The sequence below is a fragment of the Rhinolophus sinicus genome, linkage group LG02 (genome assembly GCF_036562045.2).
Source record: "Rhinolophus sinicus isolate RSC01 linkage group LG02, ASM3656204v1, whole genome shotgun sequence".
NCBI classification, from domain to species: domain Eukaryota; kingdom Metazoa; phylum Chordata; class Mammalia; order Chiroptera; family Rhinolophidae; genus Rhinolophus; species Rhinolophus sinicus.
Window position 1 is genome coordinate 144,431,649 of NC_133752.1, and position 23,483 is coordinate 144,455,131.

The following is a 23,483-nucleotide window of genomic DNA, read 5'->3' on the forward strand; positions in this document are numbered from 1 at the left end:
TGGCCCAGAGAAGGGCCAGGAAAGGAAAAAAGAAAGGATCTGAACAGGTATATGTGAGTTACTTGTAGGTTTTTTGGGGGGAGGGAGATGAATAATTTCATCTCAATTGCTTTGATTTTCCCTTTAAAGCAAAGTTGTTGCCTAAGACAGGAAGGTGAGAAGGAGCCTTGAGGAGTGTGTGTTTAGACCAGTTGCTCTGGGGCATGGTAGAGAAAACTGAGCAGGGACACACACAAGGAAGGTCCAGTTAGGTTTGCAGGCTCTTTGTTTTTAGTTGCCTCGGTGTTTTGGTGGTGCAGTTTTCTCCATGAATCTCAGCAGCTTTGAGGTAAAAGCAGAGGACAGGTTAAGGGTCTGCTGTAAAATGGGGGGTAGAAGGGTAATTGTGGTAGATGGTCTTGGGACAAGAGAGTTGAGCTGTTGGCAAGAGCAGGAGAGAGACGTGCTCGAGACGGACAGAATTGATGCTGGGACTGAAGTGATGATGGTCTTGGGGGAAAAAATGAAGAGAGTATTTTTTGTTAAAAATTACCAACAACCTAGATAAATGTCCACCAGTAGTGGAATGGTTGAATAAATTATAGAATAGATGAAGTTTTACATATATTTTTAATTAGGTAAATCTATATGTATTGACATGAAAAGAATCCCTAGGATATATTGTCAAATGGGGAAAAAAAACCCAAAACCGTGTGTATAAATAGAAAAACATCTGGAAGGATATATACCACACTGTCAAATGCCATGATATGCAAAGGAAGGAGAGACTGGGGAGGGAAAAGATTTACAACACCATAGAATCATCATTGAATTTATTTTATTTTAAAGGTATCTATATACATCAAATAAATACACACTGGGGTTTGTGCAGTTTGGTTTATCTTCCACGATGGCATGCAACATTTTGGCAGATGTGAGTGGGCAGGCCAGGTACCCTTTGTGGTGAACCTGGCTCTCTGAAAGGGATGCAGTATTGTGGAAGGAGGGACGGGGGAGCAGGAGGAAGACGTAGGGCGAACCTTCTGGTGAAGGCTTTGTGTGTGTGTGTGTCGTTTCTGATTTATGTAAGTGAATTCTATTTCCCTTACATCTTGCTAAAGAGAAGGCTGCTTCCTCTGTCACCTCTCCTTATCTGCCCTACACATTCACATTTTCTTACGTGTTTTAAAAGACTCATTTGGTGGCAAGATTACATAAAACCCACTGGAGTTTTAAATGCCATCCTGGCAAATATTAGCACAAGTCTACAGGTGCACAGGTGTCTTCTTCCTCTCTGACTGGGTCTTTGCTATGAATTGCAAGCTTGGGACAGGGAAGTCAGATTGGACCCCTTAGAGCAGTGGTTTTCAAACTACAGAACGCCTCAGGGTCTCTTAGGACTGTTCAGGACTCCTCAATGAATGAAGCATTTTCCACCTAATAAAGAAAATGCAATCTGCCCAGGTCTGCCTCACTTTTAGTTATTTCTTATACCAGGGTTCTATGTAAGATTTTTTTTTTTTTGAAAAATGTTTGAATATCACTGCCTTGGATTTATTCCACATCCCTCTTGTATTTTTCCCCCTGCAGCTTTCCTTAATTGCTAAAAGCGGCCCAATAGGTAAAGGGAAAAGGGACTTTCTTTTTCTTGAAGGAGTTCTAGGCCAATGCGGTCTGTATTTACCAACTAACACTCACAATGAGCTTTCTTTCCTGACTTAGAAGCTAGGAGATGATTTCTCTGCTGCTGGGGGAATTCTGTTCTTCCATCCTAGATAAGACTGGATATCTGGACACCAGACTTTCTTTCTTGATTTGGACTGGCTTGTAACCTCCACTCTCCATCGTTGCAGTTAGTTACCTGAAAAACCACCTTAGCACCATGTGGAAGGAAAGGACGTCTGAAACCAAAACATAGTCCTATCAATTACATGGTGGGTAGGGAGCCTGGGGAAGGAGACACCCCTAGTTCAAGCCCTTGGGCTCCTCCACCTTTGGGAAATCTGCCCTGCCCCTTTCTTTAAAGTGCACTTACCAGATGGGGACATTATGTAAGGAATTCATTGTAAAAAAAAAAAATTAATGTATATTGGGGAAAAGGCAGGCTCTAGCTTGAAAGGAAGGCATCTCAAAATAGACATTTTGCCAATGAACCGGAAGCCCCCAAGCCAATAGGTGGAGATGGGAAGAACATGCAGCACAATATGGAACAGAGAAAGGAACCCAGCTCATTACTAGCAAAAAATACTTAGGAATTTCCCAGCCTGTTCATCCTCACAGCCAAAGAAGCGGTCATTTGACTATGCCTGCCTATAACTACCATGGGCAGATGAGCAACTATTTGACAGACTGGTCAGGAGGATCTGCCTCCTCCATTTTTCAAAACATTTCAAAGCAACTCTACGTTCTGGTCATGAGCTCTGGGGTCAAGAATATCAAAAGGAGTTTTGAGGAGAAAGGGAAGTGGTCCCTTGAGGAATCCATGTTCTCAGTCATCCTGGGGGAATAGGAAGAGGGAGGAAAAAGGCAGAGGGCAGAGGTACACACCTGGTATCCCTCAGTTTGGGTGAGGGGTATGAATAAAATTCTTCATATAATTTAGTAGTCCTTCCATTTTACCCTCCCCTGTGCTATATGTGAAAGGACGGAGGAAGAGCCTATTTTTGTATCTTCCTATGATGCTACGACATTCTTCTGTTTAAGGCTTTGTGTGTGTGTGTGTGTGTGTGTGTGTGTATGTGTGTGCGCGCGCGCGTGTGTGTGAAGGATCACAGCCCTCTAGCTCCCGTTTTTCCTTTTATCATCTCCGTGACTAACACCACGCAGTGTGAGAAACGCATATATGAGAGAAAGAAGAGACATGCCCTCCTCTCTATTGCCCCAAATGAGGAGAGTATACTATGCTTAGAAATTGCTAAATACATCATTAGATACTTGGAGAATAAGACACAGACATAGTAGCAGCGTTTGATATATAGATACAGAGTACAAAGAGATACAGAGTAAGAGAAGACATCAAACATAGTATAGTCGGAACAACAAGGGTTGGGGAGGGAGTTAGCGTCAGAGACCACAGGTTTGCAGCATGCTGAGAGAAGAGGCCTCATTCCCTCTTAGAAACTGAGGAAGAAAGAGAAAGAGGTTGTGAGGAACCACCTGTGGCCCAGCCACTGAAAAGGAACAGTGTGGCATTTGGACACTTTGGTTTACAGGCCTGTTCCATTCATTCCAATGACTGGACACCAACCTCCCAGCCCCCGCTACTCCACCCCAGATCTTCCTAACTCCTCCTTCCCCATTCCTACCTCTTCTCATGCCTTTTGCCTGTGTGCTTGGCCTACTGTCCTGGAAAATCCCTGGACAGGGGGGCTTACTCTACTGGAAAACCCCTGGAGAGGGCTCCGCTTGGATGCAGCCCAGTACAAGACTGGCTGTATTCTTTCATTTCTAGTTCTCCAAGCATCCAAAATGGACCCTAAAACAGGATCCCAGTGCCCAGTTCTTGGCCCAAGAGCAACCATGGCGAGAAACCTGGTGACACATAGGAACCAGAAAGATGCCTGTGCTGCTAGGCGAGAGGACTTGGAGACAGCGGTGGAGAAGGGGCAGCCTAGAGGTGGGGACACAGCTGTTCTACATCTCCACTGAGCAAGATGAGAGAGCAATGCTGCCAACGCAGCTGGAGAAACAAAAAGTTAGACTCCCGGGGCATTTCCTAAAGCTTATTGTTGACACACAGATACGAGTATAGGATCCAGATGCAGGAATAAGTCAAACATCTCCTTTACTAGAGATGTCTTAGAAAATACCTATCCACCCATAATTATTTGAGGGTGGAGGCCGAGGGAGGATTAGATGATCTCTCAAGGTCTTCCAATATCTACTGCATTCTGTTATCTGTCTGTGCCTCTAGATGGACCTCCCCTTTCTCACTTCTTTTGACATGTGGCAGTGACCCCTAGTGGCAGAAAGGCAGAACTGTGGTTACTACTGTTGCAGAAGGGAAAAAGCGTAAGGCGGGGAGAGGAGATCCAGAGGAGGTGGGGCATCACAGACATCGCCCCTAGGAGGGGAAAGCAGGAGTTGGGGGACAACTATGCAGTAAAAGTTTTGAGGAGATTAAAAAAAAAAAAAAGCGGGAGAAACAAAGAGGCTGAGGACAAGAAAGGAGGCAACCTGAGGCTGGTCAGAAGTGGCCTGAAACTACCTGAAAGTGCAGGTATGCAGTAGTCCATGTGCGAGATTAGCTGGCTGCCGTCTCTTGGTGGAGAGGGAAGAGCTTGGCCTGGTCTTCAGCCTCATAGCCGCATGGCAGGTCACTCCTGGAAGAAGAGACCCAGCACAATCACAGCATTGTCAGCCCCATATAAATGAAAGCATTCCTGTCATTCTGCTCTCATAGCATTCCTGTGAAATAATGAAGGGCAGGGACTATTTGGGTTTTATAGGAATACAGGGAAAAGCAAGGCCAGAGAGATGGAGCTGAGTTGCCCAAGGCCACAAAGTTCCCCAAGGTAGGAAGGAAACCCAAGGCCTCAGATGTCTGCAGCATTCCCCCCACTGGAATGGGGAGTAGCCACAGATGGGATTGGAGGAGGGGATGTAGACTGACTGGATCTCCTGACGACACAGTGATGGCAAGACCAATTCTCATTTCCTCCTCCTTCCCAGGAAAGGCTCCAGGGAAACTCCTAACTAGGGCATGAGGGAAATTGAATCATTTCTTCTGGTCCCACCCGGAGAACCCAAGAGCAGTGGGGATTGGTGTACCTATTGTCGTTGATATCTGTGGCATTTCCTGAAGAGATCATCGAGACCACAGGATTAGAAGAAGAAGAAGAGGAGATTGGGTGTTAGAAACAGTCTCCGCAAACCCTCTCTTGTCCTAATCCCTTAGATAAAAGGGTAACACTCTTTGGAGTTTAGCTGTTGTCTGGTTCTGTGACACTCATCTACAACTACCCCATTGCATCATTATTTTGTTTGAGAAGAAGCCTCCCTGACCCCTCACGAAGGAGAGGAGAAGGGGATGGGATAGGGAGGTGAGGGTGGGGCAGGCGTGGTAATCTACTTCTAAGAATCCAGTACCCTGAACGGATGGGCAGTGTTCAACCTGTAGGTACAGGGTCACTTACTTTTCTTATACTTGTCAACTTGCCCTCGGGATCCCAAAGGCTGGTGACCCATCTTTTTCACTCACCATTGTCCATGTTGGCCTTCTGGTAGGAAGCCAAGGGGCCGCCAGAAGATGTGGCCCCACTGCTGGTACAGGAGTTTGCAAAGCTGGATAAAGCAGAGGAGAGAGATGTAGCCTCTGGCACGCACCCTCCGCCATTCCAAGGACCATGCAGCCACACTCACCCTCAGGAATGGAGCCATACACCCCTCCCATCCCAGAGAACAGATGACAGCAAACATAGGCCGGGAAGGCAGATGCCCACCTTCTAATCATAGGTGTGAAGTTGAGAAAGGGTTAATGAAGCCACGTAGGAAAAGAATTATGTCTCACCCAATAATTGACCCAACCTTATGCCTTACAGGGTGCAGACAGCCTTGGGTTGGGACTCCAGCCAACGCCCAGGGTCACTCACTACATATCTGAGGTGGAGCTAGGTGTGGCCTGCAGGTACAGATTCTGATAGTTCTGGAAGAGGTTGTTGGTATAACTGATGCACTCAGGGCTCCGGGTGCCATAGGGGTTGGTGGGAGAGGACGCTGGGTAATGGCCAGGACGGACGGGTTTGGCTGTGGTAAAGAAAGGAAAATGACCCTGAGGAAGCTATTTGTTACCTGGTCCCTGCAGTCATTTATCTAGAGTTGAACTGAGTAGCTTATAAGGTAATTCACTTTTATACTTTCTGGGGGTGATGATGGGGTGAGGCTGGGGAGGGTACAGTAAGAAGCAATAATCTAGCTGCTTAACACTTAAGAATTTGCTGAATTTCCCCAAGTGATAACCCCACCTTGCCTACTGCCACCCACTCCCCACTCACCAATCTGGGCAGAATGGCCCCTCTTGCCAGAGCTCTTGTACCGAACGGCCTCCTTGATGCGGTCCACTTCCTGCTGGTACCGGCGCTTGTCTTTCATGGCACCCTCCTTGGCCTCCTTCAGTGCACCCTCCAGGGCCTTAACTCTCTCAGCCGTAGCCCTAAGTCGTTTTTCCAATTTAGGAAGCTCACAACGCAGATCTGCATTGTCACGTACCAGCTGTGGGGTGAGCCCCAGGGAAGAGGCAGAAAGAAAGGCAATGGACCCAAGAGAGAGCCAACAGTGGAGTGTGGGGTGAAGGTAGGGAGAGAGAGTAAAGAAAAATCAAGTCAGAGAAGATGGAGAACATGTTTCCTTGAAAAGCCTCAATCTCTTTACCTAATATGCTGTTTTAGCCATTTCTTTCCTTCTTCCTGAGGAAACGGTGGTCAGGCATTAAAAAGTCACATTGTTTTCTGGGCAGCAAAATGTGCCGAATCCATTGTGGCCCAGAACTCCTGTGACAGTGCCCTGCCCGTGTCTCCTCCTGGCCTACAACACCCCTCCCCAGAATCCTACAGCTTGTGCCAAACCAACAGCTCCAGGGCAACCATGGGGATGAAGCACCCCCTCACCCAGAGACGGCTTTATGGGCATGCACAGGGCGGGGCAGCAAGAGCACAGTCGCAGTTTGGAGGGTGGATATGGCATTGAGCGTAGGTGAGGTACAGAGCAGAGCAGCAGCAGAAGCTGGAATACAGGAGCCCCCACCTCATCCCCTACCCCCCGACACACACAACACCCCAGAGGAAGGAAAGAAAATGTTTGAGGTTCACAAACATTTGTGCTCATTACTTTTCCACTCAAGGATTTCCTGGGCTATCCCTCCCCTACTTAAGTTAAGCTACAGTGTGGTAGCAACCACCTTACAGCCAGAAAAGACCTCCTGATCTTTTTTACAGGGTCTCACACATGACTGGAGGCTCTACAGATTGCCAAAGAAGCTGGCCTTGGAAGATACCAGGGAAATCAGTGTAGCCGGGAACACTGGGAGAAAGGGCAGAGCTAGAAACACTTCTGTGACCCTTTAACTTTGGATAACTTACAGATTATAAAGAGTGTTTTGCTGTGACAATAGCTTAGCTTAATTAGTAACGGTGCTGTAGTCTTGGCTATTTAAGATTCTGTTAAAGGAGAAGTTTCTACATCTCTCTCATTTTCCTTTCTAGCCTCAGGTCTGCTGAGGTAGAAAATTTTGAGGAGTCCTCTGTCCTGTAAGTGAGTAGTTTCTAGTCTTTGGGAGACTTCAATGCAGGGAAAGAAAATAGCCTGTGGTTTACTGACATATGCCACAATGTGGATTAACCTGGAGGACATTATGCTAAGTGAAATAAACCAGTCACCAAAGGACAAATACTATATGATTCCACTTATATGAGGTACTTAGAGCAGTCAAAATCATAGAGACAAAAAGTAGAATGGTGGGTGCCAAGGGAAGGGAGTAGGGGAGAATGAGGAGTTATCATTTAATGGATATGAGTTTCAGTTCTACAAGGTGAAAAAAGTTATGCGGATGGATGGTGGTGACTGGTGTACAACATTGTAATGTATTTAATACCACTGAATTGTACACTTAAAATGATTAAGGTGGCAAATTTTATGTTATGTGTGTTTTCCCACAATAAAAAAATGGGGGGAACTAATGAAAAAATAAAATAAATAAAAAATGAATAAAAAATTTAAAAAATGTTAAAAATAAAAAAATAACTGTCAAATAAAAAAATGAGGAGAAAGTAACATAATATGCATTTAGATAAAGGAAAATGAACACACAGAGATGAAAAAGAATGGCAGAACTGATTACAAATGTTTTTTCCATGTCTTTTAATTTTTCTATAATGTTTTACACTGTTTTATAATAAGCAAAAGGAAAGAGATGGCAGTAAAGCTCTCTGCAGGCCCAAATGAAACAAATAAACCCTGCAGACTATCACTGCGACACACAGTTCTGGGATTTTTTTTCATTACTGAAAAAAGAAAAGAAAAGGGAAGGGAAGGGAAGGGAAAGGAAGGGAAGGAAAGAAGAAAGCTGTACTGAGTATTTACTATATATGCTGGGCAGTGCACTGGGAGGAAAAGAAGTTTAAGCTCTAGTTTAGTGAGAACATGAGTCTAAATGGAATTTTAAGGTGGATTTGAAAAGAAGGGAATGAAGTATAGGTTACGGTTTATTTTCTGATTTAGTTAAAAGAGCCTGTTGACAGACTGTTGTACCTGTTTTCAAGGCTCAGCTATTTGGCTCTGTCTGTACCAAACATTTCCTGTCCAGACTCCTTTGGACTTTCCCTTCTACCTCCCCACCCCATACCTTTGAAACCCAGTCATCCACCTAAGGAACCGCAGCAGCAAGGAGGGGGACAGAGAGGCAGCAACTTAATACCCAGGAGTTTTGCCTGGCCCTGACCAGGGGCTGGTTGGGCCATCTAGAGGACATCACTGAATGGCCTGCATGCCTGCCCTAGGCCTAAGCAGATGGAGTTCTCTCCGTGAGAGAAAGAGAAAGCCCAGCTTTCCTGGCTTCTTCTTGTCCCACTGCTTTCTGTCTCTGGCTACAGTGTAAGCAGTACCCGTCATGAACCGTTACAGTCCCATGCCTCTGAAACCTTTATCAGTTTTAACCTCTCCCTCCAATAACATAGGCTTGAGGATTCCACTTTGAGCAGAGGCAGGTTGGGGGCTTTAAGAAGGGGAAACAGGCAGGGAACAAAGAACAAGGTAAAAGTGGAACCAAATATGGTATAAAGAAGGGATTAGTGGGAAAACATAAGGAAAGCATGCAAGTAGATTTTCCTAAATTCAAGGGGCCACTGAGGATTTGGTATCCTAGGCACCTGGCCTCAAGAATTCTCTTCCACCTTTCCCCCCACTCTTACCTGTTTGTGAACTTTTGTAAGCTGTTCCAGGTTGTTCTCAAGAAAGGAAATCTTCTGCTTTTGGGAGTGAATCCCCCCACTGTCCTCGGGCTCCATTTCTGCACTCTGATTATAGACAGAGGGAAAGATGGGGCTGTTCTGAAGCTAAACAGGTCCCACCCAGACCAGGCCAAGCCAGCCCCACAGGAGACCAGTGGCTGGAGGAACCTGAGAACAGGAGGAGAAGATGGGGGCTGGGAAGAGCCTGAGCGAGGGTGGCACTCACTTTCTTGACTCGAGTCGTGACGTCTTGAACGAACAGCTTGCGAAGGTTGTGGAGGGTCTGGAGTTCCCGGGCCTGGAAAGAACGATGAAAGACTGGGGTAGCCAAATACCAGGCTGACCTTCTCACTCTGAAATTACTGGAAACTTCAGTTTATCTAGTCAAGTGAGTCACTCATTCCTTTTGGGAAAGATACGTTCTGATTATATATGCCACAAACTGACTTTGCAGAGGGCAAAAGGAATGGGGTTAGGAAGAAATCAGGGGGAAGAGATTCAGCACAGGTGGAAACCACTCACAACTGTCTCCTCCAGACCCTTGAGGTCCTGCTTGGACTGTTCATGTCGCTCGTACAGAAATCTGGAGGAAGAGGAAGATAGAAGAATCTCTCAGGACTCTCCTTCCTCTCTCCTCCTTCCTCCAATCCTTATATAGATATAGATATAGATATAGATATAGATATAGATATAGATATAGATATAGATATAGATATAGATATAGATATAGATATAGATATAGATATAGATATAGATATAGATAGATATATACACATATATACACTATATATACATATACATACATATATATGTATATATATGTATATATATATATATATATAATTACTTATATATATATACTTATTATACAAGTTACCCATCTTCACTGTGCAGAAATTAGAAAATGAAAAACAAAAAAAGATAAGGAAAACGAGTTTCATAAAAAGCCCATGATTCTACTACCTACAGATCAAACCACCATTAATTCTGGTGTCCTTCTTTCCAGACTTTTTTCTATGCATGTACATCCCATATACATTTTATGGGCTCACACCACTCCCGCTATTTTGTAACATGAGTTTTACACTTAACAGAATATTACAAACATCTTTCCATGTCAGCGAATACTCAACAGAGTTCATTTCTGAAAGTCTCCTTTTATGTTTTTCCTTCCCCACCCCATCAAATTATTCTTCTGAGCCATTGCTTCCTATGGTCACCATATTCTACACTGCATCCTGCCTCTGCAGGTGTGGCTGAGTAGCAGTCTCAGCTATGTGGCTGCAGCTCTGCGGGGGGGACTCGTGACTCACGTCAGCTCCTGGAGTTTGGTGCTCTTCTCATGTTCTTCGTTTTTCAGCTTCTCATAGTCAGCCTGAAGCTTCTCTAACTCTAACTGGAGTTTCTGATTCAGGCTGCGGATGGCAAGGAGGTATTGGAGAGGACAAAAGGATGTGAATGACAGGAAAAGGGAAGACCAGCTCCTCAGGCATTTTCCCTCTTGTACAAGTGAGTCCAATTAGAATTGATTAATTAGAATTGATTTGTCTACCTTCAGATATCACAGGCAGACTCAAGCCACTGTTTCCATGACAGAATAAGGAACCCTGAGCTATTTAGTCAGAAGAGCCTCGAGGATTGGGATTGGTTCTTACACCTTGTATCTCCTGGAATAGGGCTGCAAAGTCGTGTCATTTTTGGAGGAATGATACATGGAAGTTAAAGAACTAGATCCTGGACCCAGAAAGAGCATTTGAGTGGGCATAGCAAAGGTGAGAGGACAGGTGGAGGCTGGAGCCACCCTCAGGAACTCTTACTCTTTCAGCTCATCGATGGTTTTCTGCTTCTCATTGATCTCGTCCCGGAGCCGGGCAAGCTGCCGGTGATGGGCCTCCCGGTGGCTCTCCATCTGCAGCTCCAGGGCCTTCTGCAAACAATGCCATCCCAAGTTCAAAGCCAGACTCCCCAACACCAGCTTGTTGAGGGCCAGCACAGCCCTGCCAGGCCCTGGTCATCCCCACACCTTCCCCACTTGCCTTCACTTCGTCTGCATCCTGTGTGTCTGGCTCCTTGTCCTTCAGGGCCACTTCATGCACAGTTTCTGAGGAAAGGTGGGAAGACAGCTTACATCACACCAACCTCCCCCAGGAAGAACTTCACATTGTGACCAGGGCCCACAGGGATGTTCTTCCATGTTAGGACAGCCCAATTTGATATAGCAGGGACAGAGGACAATGGAAGGTTTACGGTTTGTGTCCAATAAGCTACATGCAAAAGCTTGCTAAGTAGCATGTGAGTTGGTCTCCATGATTTCGGTCCCATGCTCTGGGTGAGTGTGCTGTCTGGTGGTTTCTTTTGATGTTTGTCACTTTCCCTCCCTGCCCCCTCTGGGATCTCAAATCCCAGGATGGGTGGGTTGGAGGTTTAAGAAGGCCTCACCCTGAGCCTGGAGCTTGGCCAGCTCATCACTCAGGGAGTCATAGGACTCTTCCAGGTGCCGCTTCTTTAGCTCCACACTCTGCATGTACTCCGTAAGTGAGCGGATCTTGGCCTCATGCTGGTAGGGGAAGGGTTGGTGAGAGGAAGAAGATGGATGGAGCAAAGGATACCACTCTGGGCAGTGCAGACCTCTGTAAACTCCAGCTCTCCTCCCAGGCCCTCCCCTCCTGCTGTGTTTCTGTGAGGATGCAGGGTTGGGGGCCATCCTCTGGAGACCTTTCCTTTAGACCCGATTGGCTCAGAGGCCAATATCCCCCCTGAACCTTCACTTCTCTGGCCTGCACACTCCCCTGCTACCCCAAGCTCCTCTGTCTTTGACTTCAGTTGACCTTAGGGCCTGGACATAAAAGATGTGCTTGGAGAGTCGTCCTCTTTCTCCCACAGCACGAAAAAGCTCTCAACTTCCGGCACTCACCTGAGAGATGAGGAGCTGGCAGGATGAGAGCTCCCGCCCGGTCACTTCCATCTTGCGATGACATTCAACTTGGAGGTTCTCCAGCTGCCGGCACCGCTTGACCACAGACTTGACCTCCGATTTGATTTTGCTGATGTACAGTCGGGCCACAGTGAACTCCTCCTCAATGGCCCCACTGATCTCCACCGGCTATGGGGGCAACAGAGGGAAGAAGTGCTCTGCTGAAAGCTTTTATCCATTGCCTTCCACCCGCTCTATCCCTGCACATACTCACAAACACAGGGACTCAGGTGAGACAGGTATTCTCCCAACAACTTTTAGCAGCTCTCTGTCACCTGGCATTTCACACTAAATCCCTCAATCTGCCTTACAGATTTAATTCCGACGGTCACCCTCTTCCATCTTATAAAGCAATATGATTTTCTTTTGCAGTCAGACTGTTCTGCTTGATCACCCAGATGGGTCACTGTCACTGCCACAGATTTGCATCTATCATTTCTAACTGTGTGCCCTCATCTCTAAATCCTGCTATGAGTATATGTCCATTGCTTCTTTATTCAGCATACTCTAGGTGTATTTTCAGTTGAGTCTATGCAAACCTCTACTTGTTTTCCTGAATCTACTTTGAGGGCATGTTTCCTAAATCTTTGGCCTGGATTGTCCCACCTTGCATCTCCCACCAGTGCCCAGAACAGGAATGACCTGAACATGATGGCTGCCTCTTTCTCTACTCACCAGCTTAATCTCCCCGTTGCCCACGATGACACTGAACTCACTCAGGTCCTTCATCAGCCCATTCAGCACCTCAGCAATTCGTTTTCGCTGGTGTCCACTGACCTCCTGTAGCCGCTGCAACTCAGACTCCAGGGACAGCATGGTGGCCTAGGGACAGCCCTTCAGGTCATTCCATTGCCATCTTCCTGCTCACCTTCCCATCCCCAGCACAGGCCTCTCCCTTCATGCACGACCCTGATGGCTGCTATAGCTGCTACAAAGAGAACACAGGCCCTGGAAAAGGGTCTGGAATAGAGAGGAGTTGGGAGGGCAAAGTGCAGTGAGCGGGTCATGGAGGGTCTCACAACACACTGAACAGCAGTGCAAAGGTGCAAACATGATGCAGCCCTGGAAGGAAGCAGAGGTCCCTTTGGACATGGAGAATGTTCTGAGGCCAGGGAGCTCTTGAACCCCAGTTGGCCACTCACCACCTTCTGAGATAGCTCATCCACTAGAAGCTGGTTCTGCTGGCTCTTTTCCTCCACCTCCTGGGACTTTTGGTCGTAGTTCACAGCCAGCTCCTCCAGGGCCTGTAGCACTTCCTTCACCTCATCCTTAGCAGCATCATTCTCTGACTGCAGGTGGCCCAGCTCCCGCTGGACCTTCTCATTGTCTCCTCGAGTGGACACCAGCAGCTTCAAGGGAGAGGCAAGACATGTGAGGGAGTCTGCTGCCACTGACCACTTCTGTGGCCCCTTGCTCTGGGGAAGCTGAGCCTCCAACCCAAGCATAGCTTTAGATGCGAGGCAAGGGCCAAAACAAGAATCAAGAGGAAGTGGGCTTTAATGCTTCTTAGAAATAGGGCAATAGAATGAAGACGCACCTAGATGCCCAAAGCTGTGCTTTAAGCAAAGCCCCAGTTAAGTCCCAGACTTCCATAGTTTTGGGGGTGACTAACCCTAGCAGAATACCCCTTCTTCCATCTGACTGTAAAAAGGTCTTTTTTTATGCCTTCCAGGGATGAACACACACCCCTCTCCTCTCATGTCTTGCTCTTCTCTCCATTACCTCTTCCTGGTCCAGCATTTGCTGCTTGAGCTTCTCTACGAGCTGGCTCTGCTGGTTGATCTCATCATCCTGTTGGAGGCAAGAGGGAAAGATGGAGGGAAGGGAAGCTAGTCCTTCCGGTTTAGACGTACGGGGTTGAGGGAGAGGTAGGATCCTGATAAAATCCAGATAGTTTAGGCTTTGTGTTAAAAAAACCCATATTTTAAAATAAAAGTCTTTTCCTCAGCTTCTTTCCTCAAGTCTGTCCTCACTTTTAAAGTCCTTTCTTCCTGGAAGTTGGTATAACCTTGACGACATTCGGCAAAAGCCTTAAAATGTTTATATCCTTTAACCTAGAAATCCTACTCTAGCACTCCATTCTAACCAAATCACTCAAAAGCAAAATCTTATGCACAAGAGGCAAGTCAGTCATTTCAGAGTTGTCTGTAATAGCAAAAACAAACAGAACCAAAAAAACCTAGAAGCCTTTTAATAAGTGAACGGTTAAATATACTCTGATAAATGGACTGTTAGGCAGCCATTTTAAAATACTTTTATGAAGAATTGTTAACAAAGTAGGAAATTGTCCATTATATAATACTAAATGAAAAAATTGGATGTAAAGTTACATATACAGTGTATTGCAATTGCATGGTATATGCACAGAGAAAAGCAAAATGTTAAGTGTTATTTCTGAATGGTGGGATGATGGATGATTTTAATATCCTTCTACGTACCTTTATCTTCCACATTTTCAGTAATGAGCATGTATCCCTTTTAAATCAGAAAAGGGCCATATAAGCTGATTTCTAAATCCCTGACTTCTCATCCCACTGGGCTCACCTCTGTGCCCTGCCTGACTGTCCTCACCTTGTCATCAAGCTGCTTGTAGAGGCGCCGGATCTCCTCCTCGTATTTCTGCCGCTCCTCGGGTGCGATGCGCACCACGATGGAGGAGTTGTCATTCACAGGTGTCTCCTCGCAGAGCTCGGCCCCCAGAGCTGCATCCTCCTCGGCCAGGCGTTCCGTCTCAGGCACATTCTCTCCTGGCAAAGGGGTAGAACAAGGTGAGGGAAGGGAGAAGGGAAAGCTGCATCCATCAGTCCTTCCTCCCTCACTCCTCAGAGCCAAGACTTCCAGGCCTCCATCTCTCTTGCCAAGTGGACCTTTATGGGGGCAGAAGGGGGATATGGTAGTCAGGCCCTATCCCTTTCCCTCATGACCGCACTACTATATCCCTCCAAAAATCCAGCCCTCCTTGAAGACCAGCCTGCCCTTTAGCACCACTCTGGCTCCTCTCTGGCTCCCCACTATCCCTCCCACTGCCTTTCCCATTCACAGGTCCCCTCTCTAACCATTGCGCCAGCGGCTCAACTCAGCCTCCAGCTTTGCAATTGTCTCCTTCTGAGCCTTTGTCTTCTCCTTCTCCTTCTCATATTTCTTCTTCCACTGCTCAGCAGTCAACTCCAGATTCACTGAGGCTGTGTTCTTAATGGTCTTTGCCCTGAGGGAGGAGAAGGGAACAAAGAGACGAGATGTCCATTAAGGCTCATGTGATGCTGAGGGGAGAGAGCAGCAGCGGCTGGGCAGGGAGTTGGGGACCCTGCCACTGACCGCTGCCCAAACATCAGGGTGGACTTGGTCTCCGCATCATTGTAGCTGGACGGTGAGCAGCAGATGAACATAGTTGTCCGGCAGTTTCCTCCCAGAGAGTCCTGGAGAATCCGTGTCATTTTGCTGTCACGATACGGAACGTAGCTTTTCTGGAGGAGGAGGGAGACATGAATCAGAAAAATAAATTTAACAGGGGAATCAGAAAGGACAGTGGTGCTGACTAGGGATTGGCAATCCATGAATAGGGGCATGGTGAAATTGCAGCATTAGGAGAAGGTGGGCGATGGGGTAGAACTTGAGGGCTGAGGGGACCGAAGGAACACTTACAGTGCCCTCAGCCAGTGCGGAGATCACATTCCCCAGGGCTGACAGTGATTTGTTGATATTCTTTGCCTCATCCAGCACAGCTCCCTCTGCTCCAGTCTTGCTGACCTACCAGAGTATTAACGGACAAGTGTGTCATGAGCCACTGCAAAGGGAGAGGGCTCTCACCACCTCCTCTTCAAGTAGTGGGGCTCAGGCCAAGGAGGGGAGGGGACAGGGAAAGAGGATAAAGAAGGCCCTTCCTCTGTTCCCCTAAACTCCCTTGCCAAAGGCCACCCCCTCTGGCCCACATATTACACATATTATATGATCCCATTTATATAAAATGCCAAGAAAAGGCAATTCCATGGACAGAAAGTAGATGAGTGGCTGCCAGGGAATGAGGGAGGGGACAATAGGGAGTGACTGTTAATAGGTGATGAAAATTGGTAGCGATGGTTTCACAACTTTGAAAACATCCTTAAAACCACTGAATTGTACACTTTTAAATGGTGAACTTTATGGAATATGAATTATGTCTCAATAAAAAGTTATTTTGATTTAAAAAAAGACACCTCCTCCCCAAGGCTTCCTTCCCTCCCCACCCCACCACCACAAGACCCCCAACCTTCTCGCTCCCAGCCAGGTCCACCAGATACAGCTTCCCACTGAGCTTCTGCTCAGTCTCCATGTTCTCCTGCTTGATGTTGATGAGGAAGATGCTGTGACTGCGAGAGCTGTGTTCATTCATGTCTGAGGGAGGAAGAGAGAAACGGTCCTGGTACCAACCCCCAAGGACTGAAGCCCTAAGCCCGGCTTCCCCTGACCACCGCTGCCACCCACCAAAAGAGAAGGTGCTGCCAGGACTAGCTCTGCCACTATATCTCCCAGGCCACGGGGTCAGACACACAGAGTCCCTCCTCCTCTGGAGGACAGTCTTCTCTTCCTCTCTTTCCAGTCTCTCAACCCCAGAGAACACAAAGGAGAAGTGGACCCCAGACTTAAGAGCCCCTTATATCCCCACTCACTGGTCACAGCCACATGACGATTTGATTTCCCCTCGTCAATCACATCTAAAATCTCCTCTGGGCTGGACACAAAGCGTTCAGTACAACCCTGCAGAGGGTAAATGGACAGCGACCCATCAACTTTGATCTGAAAATTAAATTACCTGCACACTGATGAGATGACCTTTTCAGACAGTGCCTTTCAAGACCCCAGACTCTCCCCAGGCCCCTGGCACACCTCACCCCTCCAGGACATCCACCCTCTAACTTCTGGGTCACTGGTCTATCATCCTCCCACACCCACATTTGCAATACACTAGCCCCATCTGGGTGCCCCCATCCCCACTCTCACCTTGACAAATGGCACCCGATTCTTGTCCTCGTGCACAGACAGATTTGTCTTGGTCACTGAATCAAGACAACAGAGGGTGAGCAAGGCCACCACTTCCACCCCCACCCCTACTCCCCATACCCTGTATTCTGTATAGATGGTGGTTTCTTCTACGTGCAAAAGGGAGGGAGACTCCCCCTGTGAAGCCTAAACTCCCTGAACATGCTAAAGACTCAGTTTGTCCTCTTACAGGATTCTAGCCCCAGGGGTCCAGCTCGTCTCAGGTTGTTTACATGCAGGCCTGGGTGTCTAAGTTCATCCTCTGACCCTTTTAGTGTTGAGAAATCTCGGTAAGTGGAGGCAAGGGCCACGAGTATGGGTGTGTGTGCCCTTGTATGCCCTCTGCATCTCTTGCCAAACAGTACCTAACCCCAAGAGCAGTGTGATTTTTCGTTTCCTTGCCCTCCTCACACCCTCACGCACCCACTGGGGTTAAGCACCACTCACCATCCAGAAGGTCACGAATTTTGTCCAGGTAAATCTCAAAGTAAGAAACCTGGTTAGGGAGAAAGGAGGAGTATGAAGAGAAGAGGACGTATCTTAAGGAATCTCAAGCTAATGTGACCTTCTCCAATAATGGTAGTGGGAGGAAAAGAGACTAACTTGGGGGAGAAGAAGAACTGAAGTAACCAAGAGGAGGAGAGTAAGTTGGGGCACCCAGGACCTCAGTGGGTTCATACTAGATCGTCTCCTCCCAGTCCCCATCTGAGAATGCCCAGCAGTCATGCCCTGATCACCTTGATGTGGAACTCAAGGTTCTCATCCATGGAGTAGATGTGGTTGAAGATGTCTCGGGCAATTCGAGGAATGATTCCCATCAGCTGGGGGTCATGCAGCTTTCCCTGGGGAGTAAGAGTATTCCAGAATGAGGCTGGGACTCAGGAAGAATGAGACAACCCAGAGGTGTGCAGGTGAACACAAAGATAATAGTTGGTAGGAACCATCCTAAGTTAGGAGATGGTCACTGCCATGTCTACCTTTTAGTAGAAAGAGGAGAACACTGAACAGCCCTTTGGACTTTCATTGATACTGCTTTTCTAGATCAAAAAAGAAAACTGGAGTAGTGGAAAGGACGTTAAACTGCAGCAGGCTGAAGGGATTCCATTAAACTTCTACCAGAACATTGCCCCTTGGTTCATCGTCTGGACCCAGCTACGCCCGGACCAGGCAACGCTTGATTCCTAGCTCTTCCCTCACTGAGATTCCTTGGCTTCCCATTAACACTCCCAGCTCCTCACTCTCCACGTAAGTCAGAACTCTCACCTCCATAGTATGTGTTTTCCCTGAGGATGTCTGTCCATAAGCAAATATGGTGCCATTGTAGCCAGCAAGGACATCTGGAAGAGATGGTAGAGAAAGAACACTGATGGAGTGAAGTAGGGTAGGGAATAGGAGCCTAAAAAAATACATTCTAAAAATATATCCATTACCTTTGACAATCTGCATGGCACATGCATGATAAACTTGCTCCTGAGTCGTATTTGGGGGGAATACACGGTCAAAGACATATGGCTTCCCCTGGAGTGGAAATAAAAGATGGTAGACATCAGCAGGCAGGATGTGAGGAAGAAGAAATGCTGAAGCCTCTTCTATCAGCCTGAAAAGGCACTCGGTCCTTTTGAAAAGGCACTTTGCCTTTTGAAAAGGCAATCGTCCATATGCATGGACGATTATGGGGATGAGGGAAACTAGAGAGACAAACAAAATTTAGTATTGACACCAAGAGTTGTGTTATGTGGTACCGAGTGTCACTGAGGAGTGTCACAAAGTGAGACTATGTGAGGGGATCTCGGTCTGGGTGTGATGATTTAGTGCTCCACTACTCCAGACCCTTCCACCCAGGGAAACCAAATGAGAAAAGACAACAGGAGCACAGGCTACAGACAGCAGAATGATTCATTAACATTAAAAATCTACTCCTAGTTTAAAAATATTTTCCTCAATAACCCATATATCCTGGTATGAAAAGACCTCAAGATGTACTAAGTGAAAGATGAAAAGTTAGAAACCTATATATAGTATGTTCACTATTGTGTAATGAAATGTATGTATACGTGCATGTACACACACACACACACACACACACACACACACACACAGAGCTGCTGAGCTGTTGTGAAAACATTAACACAAACTCCCTTTAGAAAGGAATATATGAAATCAGAAATATGAGTCTCCTTTAAGGGATCAGCTTCAAGTAAAGAGAAACTGTAAAGCAAATCATTCACACCTATAAGTACTTTGCTTAATTCAGGTAATATGTTATAAATCATGTGTGCTGATAAGAATGCTAAAGATAGAAAATGTTTACAACCCAGGGAGCCAAACAAAGAATATATTTGATATCTAATCATATTAAAGGGCAGATCTCTGGTAAGATTAAATGAGACTATGCTTATTCTCCATCATGTGACAAATTTCTCAGTCCTGTTTTCCTGCCATTCAGCATAAAGAGACTATGACTTAGTTGTCAAATTGTTTTACTATAAAGCCCATCTTTATCCAACTGAAATGTAATCTCTATTAGGTTATGGACACTAGAGTTTGGGAGACAAATTTTAACTATTTAAGGAAAGTCATAAAACTTGGCTAGAGCTGAAGATATGGCTCCAGGTATAATTATAATATTGCATCAATTTATACAGAACATTTTTCTAGAAAGAACTGCACAAAAGTATGAATTACTTTAGGGAGAGAAACTGAAAAGGAGGAGGCTTTCATTTTCTACTTTGTATCCTGGATTGTTGACATTTTTAAACCATGTGTAAGTATTACAATTTTTATTTTTTAATGTCAAAGAGGGCAAGACAATAGTGCATTATTCTGTTTGCTTCTTTTTATTTCTTTGCATAAAGGAAAACTAATAAATATTATTTAAAAATATTGATAAGACTTGAAAAATCTGGCTTGTTATAAAAATCTACCTGAAATATTTAGCTGGTGAAAGCCTCTGAAGCCCAAAAAACAGAATCCACCAAGATAAAGAAGTTGTGAAGGCGCTCTTTACAATGAAGGGTGTACTGTAAACTGATAGTGCCTTTCTGGAGGACAATTAAATATTTATACATCCATACTGTTTGTACTCTGTACCAACAATTCCAGGGCTAGGAATTCATTTTTACAACACTGGCTTGAGCACTTAAAGATATTCACTGCAACAGTGTGTATTGAAGAAAAACTAGAAACAATTCAAATATCCACCAAAAAGACATCGGTTATGATACCTCCAATATTGTACTCCCATTAAAATAAGCCAGATTGATTTACATATATTGACATGTCCAAGATCAATTGCTAAGTAAAAAAAACAAACAAACACAAAAAACAACAATGTATATAATGTGATTACATTTTTTAAAAGGTGTATGGATGGAATAGCCTTAAAAAAAGATATCTGGAAGACTACACACAGAGCTGTTTATGGTGGTTATCACTGGAGAGCTGAATGACAGGAACTTACACTTACTACATTTTTTCCTGTGATATTTAAATATGTTACAATGGCAACATATTGCTTTTAAATATAAATATAAAATATTACAGATGATGTTATAAAATATGTAATGACATGACAAAGTAAGCAAGAAATACTGTTAAGCAAAAAGGTGGTTTTTAAAATAGTATGCAATTTTTTAAAAGTATGTAAAGAATGATTCGATTTCTGTAAAAAAAAAAAAAAAATATATATATATATATATATATATGTATGCCTTGCATAGAAAAACACGTTAATAGGTTATTCTTAGACAGTGAGATTTTAGGAGTTTTTTGTTCTTTTGGATTTAGATTTAAAACTTTTCTAAAATAAAAACACAATTTTTAAATAAGAAAATTTTAGGTTTTTAAAACAAAGGTATTAATATTCTTATGACATAAAGAACTCTCATAAATTAGTAACAAAAAGACAAAAACTAAACAGAAAAAAGAGCTACGTTCTAACAACAGAAAAAGAAATACAAATGTTCAAGGAACATAAAGATGTTCAACATTTTTGAAAAAGAAGGAAACTAAAACAGTAACATCAGTTTTCACCTATCAGATTGGAAAACACAACTGAATCGTAATCTCCAGTGTAACTGATGGTTAAGAAAGTGGTATAATATCCTTGAAATAAGCACCCTCATACTTTTCTGGTAAGACAGTACAACTTTTATGGGTACAATTCAGAAATACATATTCAAAAGCCTTGAATTGAACATATCCATTGGCCCAGATATACTTGTAGCAAATATTTAGCCACAAGAATGTTTAGTATCACACTGCCTATAATAACAAGAAATTGAACACAACTCAATGGAGTAACATTTAGGATACTGGTTTACATAAGGAATTGATTACCTTATAGCATGTGCATATATTCTTTGCTGCTGTTTAAAATGACACCATAATAGAATATTAATAAATCTCAAAAAAGCATCAAGTGAAAGAACTCTAACACAAAGAGCACATAGTGTATTATTCCATTAATATGAAGTTCAAGAATAGACAAAACTTGCTCTTCCTGTAAACGGCCAGAGGTGACCTGTGAAAATGGTTCACTATTCACTTGAACCAGAAAACCCCACAAAATCATGCAAATCAAGAGGTTCAAATCTTTGTGTTCCCTTTAAGAATACTGGTGAAACTGCCCAGGCCATCAAGGGTATGCATATCTGAAAAGCCACCAAGTATCTAAAGGATGTCACTTTACAGAAGCAATGTGTGCCATTCTGCCATTACAATGGCGGAGTTGGGAGGTGTGCCCAGGCCAAATAGTGGGGCTGGACATAGGGTTGGTGGCCCAAAAAGTGCTGAATTTTTGCTGTAAATGCTTAAAAATGCAGAGAGTAATGCTGGACTTAGTGGTTTAGATGTAGATTCTCTGGCCTTTGAGCACATCCAGGTGAACAAAGCTCCCAAGCTGTGGTGCAGAACTTACAGAGCTCCTGGGCGGGTTAGCCCATACCTGAGCTCTCCCTGCCACACTGAGATCTTTACTGAAAAAGAGCAAATTGTTCCTAAACCAGAAGAGGATGTTGCACAGATGAAAAAGATCTCCCAGAAGAAACTGAAGAAACAAACAAAACTTATGGCCCAGGAGTAAATTCAGCATCAAATAAATGATAACAAAAGTAAAAAAAAAAAAAAGAATGGGCAAAACCTATCCACAGTGATAGAAGTCAACACAGCAGTTGCCTAGGACAGGAAGAGGGCACAAGGGAGCTTTTTAGGGGTGATAGAAATGCTCTACATCTCAATCTGGGTAATAGTTACATGCGTGTCAAAATATGTTAAAATTCACCGAGCTGTTTGCATAAGATTTGTGCACTCACTGCATATAAATTATAACTCAATAAGTGCTATCATGAAATATAACATCATAAAATGACTTTTAAAATATAAGCTGATGCACAACCTCATTGTTAGTAAGAGAAATGCATATTAAGACAAAGAAATACCGTCTAAGAAATACCATCAAAGTGGCTAAAATAAGGGTATGACAACGCACTGCATTAGTGAGGGAGGGCATATATAAATTGGAGCCAAATCTGTGAAAGGCAATTTGGAACTAGCTCTTAAATTTTTAAATGCATATACCTTATGACTTCCACTTCTAAAAATTTGTCCTACAGAAACACTGTACATATTAAAAAACATATATACAAAGTCATTCAAACACATATACAAGGTTGTCGTAATCAATATCAAATGCTTATGACAACTCTAAATGTCCATTAATAGGAACCTGGTTAAATAAAGTATGGCATATTATACAATTGTTAAAAAGAATGAGTAGATCTTTATATGCTGATATCAAAGGATCTCCAAGACTCATTTTTAAAGGAAAAAAAAGCAAGGTACCGAACAATATGTATAGTATGCTATTCTCTGTGTTTTAAAATATATATATACATGTGTATATGTATTTGCTTATAAACTTATGCTTTTAGAAGGATCCACAAGAAACTGGTAATAAGGTTGTTTTCTGAAAAGGGAACTGCGTGGCTAGGCAAGAAGGGTAGGAAGGAGACTTAATTTTCATTGTATACCTTTTAGTGCTATTTGAATTTTGTCACATGTGCATGTAAGGTCTTTTCAAAAATTAAACATTCAAAAAATAAATAAAATTATGTAAAATATTTTATGATGGTGAAATAGTCATGGTATTCTGTGAGTGAAAAAATAGGTTACAAAACAACATATAGTTTATGATACTTTTATTAAAATTAATATATGTATACGTATATACAGAAAAAAACCCACTGGAAACAAATACATCAAATTGTTAAGAGTGTTTTTCTTGGGGTGGTGGGATTTTGACTGATTTTTTGTTTCTTCTATGTGCTTTTCTTTGTTTTTAACTTTGTCAACAATTAAAATATATTAGTGTGGTAATCAGATTATGTTTAATATTATTAAAAAATTTAAGGTTTGAGTGAGTTTATGGGTTATTCAGAGGACTTTTGTGAACTTTTCATCCTTTTTATATGTACAGTTTGTCATTATACTTCATTACAAAGAAAAAAAATCCTTATTACATAGAAGAAAATCATAGTATTACAATAAACAGGTTTAAACAGATTGATGCCTCT

General features: G+C 44.0%; 1 protein-coding gene across 3 annotated transcripts in view; it reads right to left on the reverse strand.

Moving 5' to 3' along the window:
* Positions 1-800: 800 nt before the first annotated feature.
* KIF5A (kinesin family member 5A) overlaps positions 801-23,483 on the reverse strand; it is a 28,376-nt gene continuing 5,693 nt past the window's right edge. The window contains exons 2-29 of one of the 3 annotated variants that reach the window (XM_019742229.2): positions 18,342-18,429; positions 18,175-18,248; positions 17,649-17,753; positions 17,359-17,407; positions 16,873-16,928; positions 16,542-16,629; positions 16,142-16,266; positions 15,538-15,642; positions 15,211-15,359; positions 14,952-15,100; positions 14,467-14,642; positions 13,618-13,686; positions 13,038-13,244; positions 12,571-12,717; positions 11,836-12,024; positions 11,361-11,478; positions 10,958-11,022; positions 10,739-10,848; positions 10,235-10,336; positions 9,444-9,504; positions 9,148-9,219; positions 8,883-8,987; positions 5,973-6,189; positions 5,571-5,724; positions 5,180-5,262; positions 4,750-4,777; positions 4,187-4,301; positions 801-3,099 (exon numbers count right to left, since the gene is read on the reverse strand). In XM_019742229.2, the coding sequence (XP_019597788.1) occupies positions 4,223-4,301; positions 4,750-4,777; positions 5,180-5,262; positions 5,571-5,724; positions 5,973-6,189; positions 8,883-8,987; positions 9,148-9,219; positions 9,444-9,504; positions 10,235-10,336; positions 10,739-10,848; positions 10,958-11,022; positions 11,361-11,478; positions 11,836-12,024; positions 12,571-12,717; positions 13,038-13,244; positions 13,618-13,686; positions 14,467-14,642; positions 14,952-15,100; positions 15,211-15,359; positions 15,538-15,642; positions 16,142-16,266; positions 16,542-16,629; positions 16,873-16,928; positions 17,359-17,407; positions 17,649-17,753; positions 18,175-18,248; positions 18,342-18,429 (2,970 nt within the window). In that variant the 3' untranslated portion in view covers positions 801-3,099; positions 4,187-4,222. The other 2 variants (XM_019742230.2, XM_019742231.2) reach the window with 2 other exon arrangements.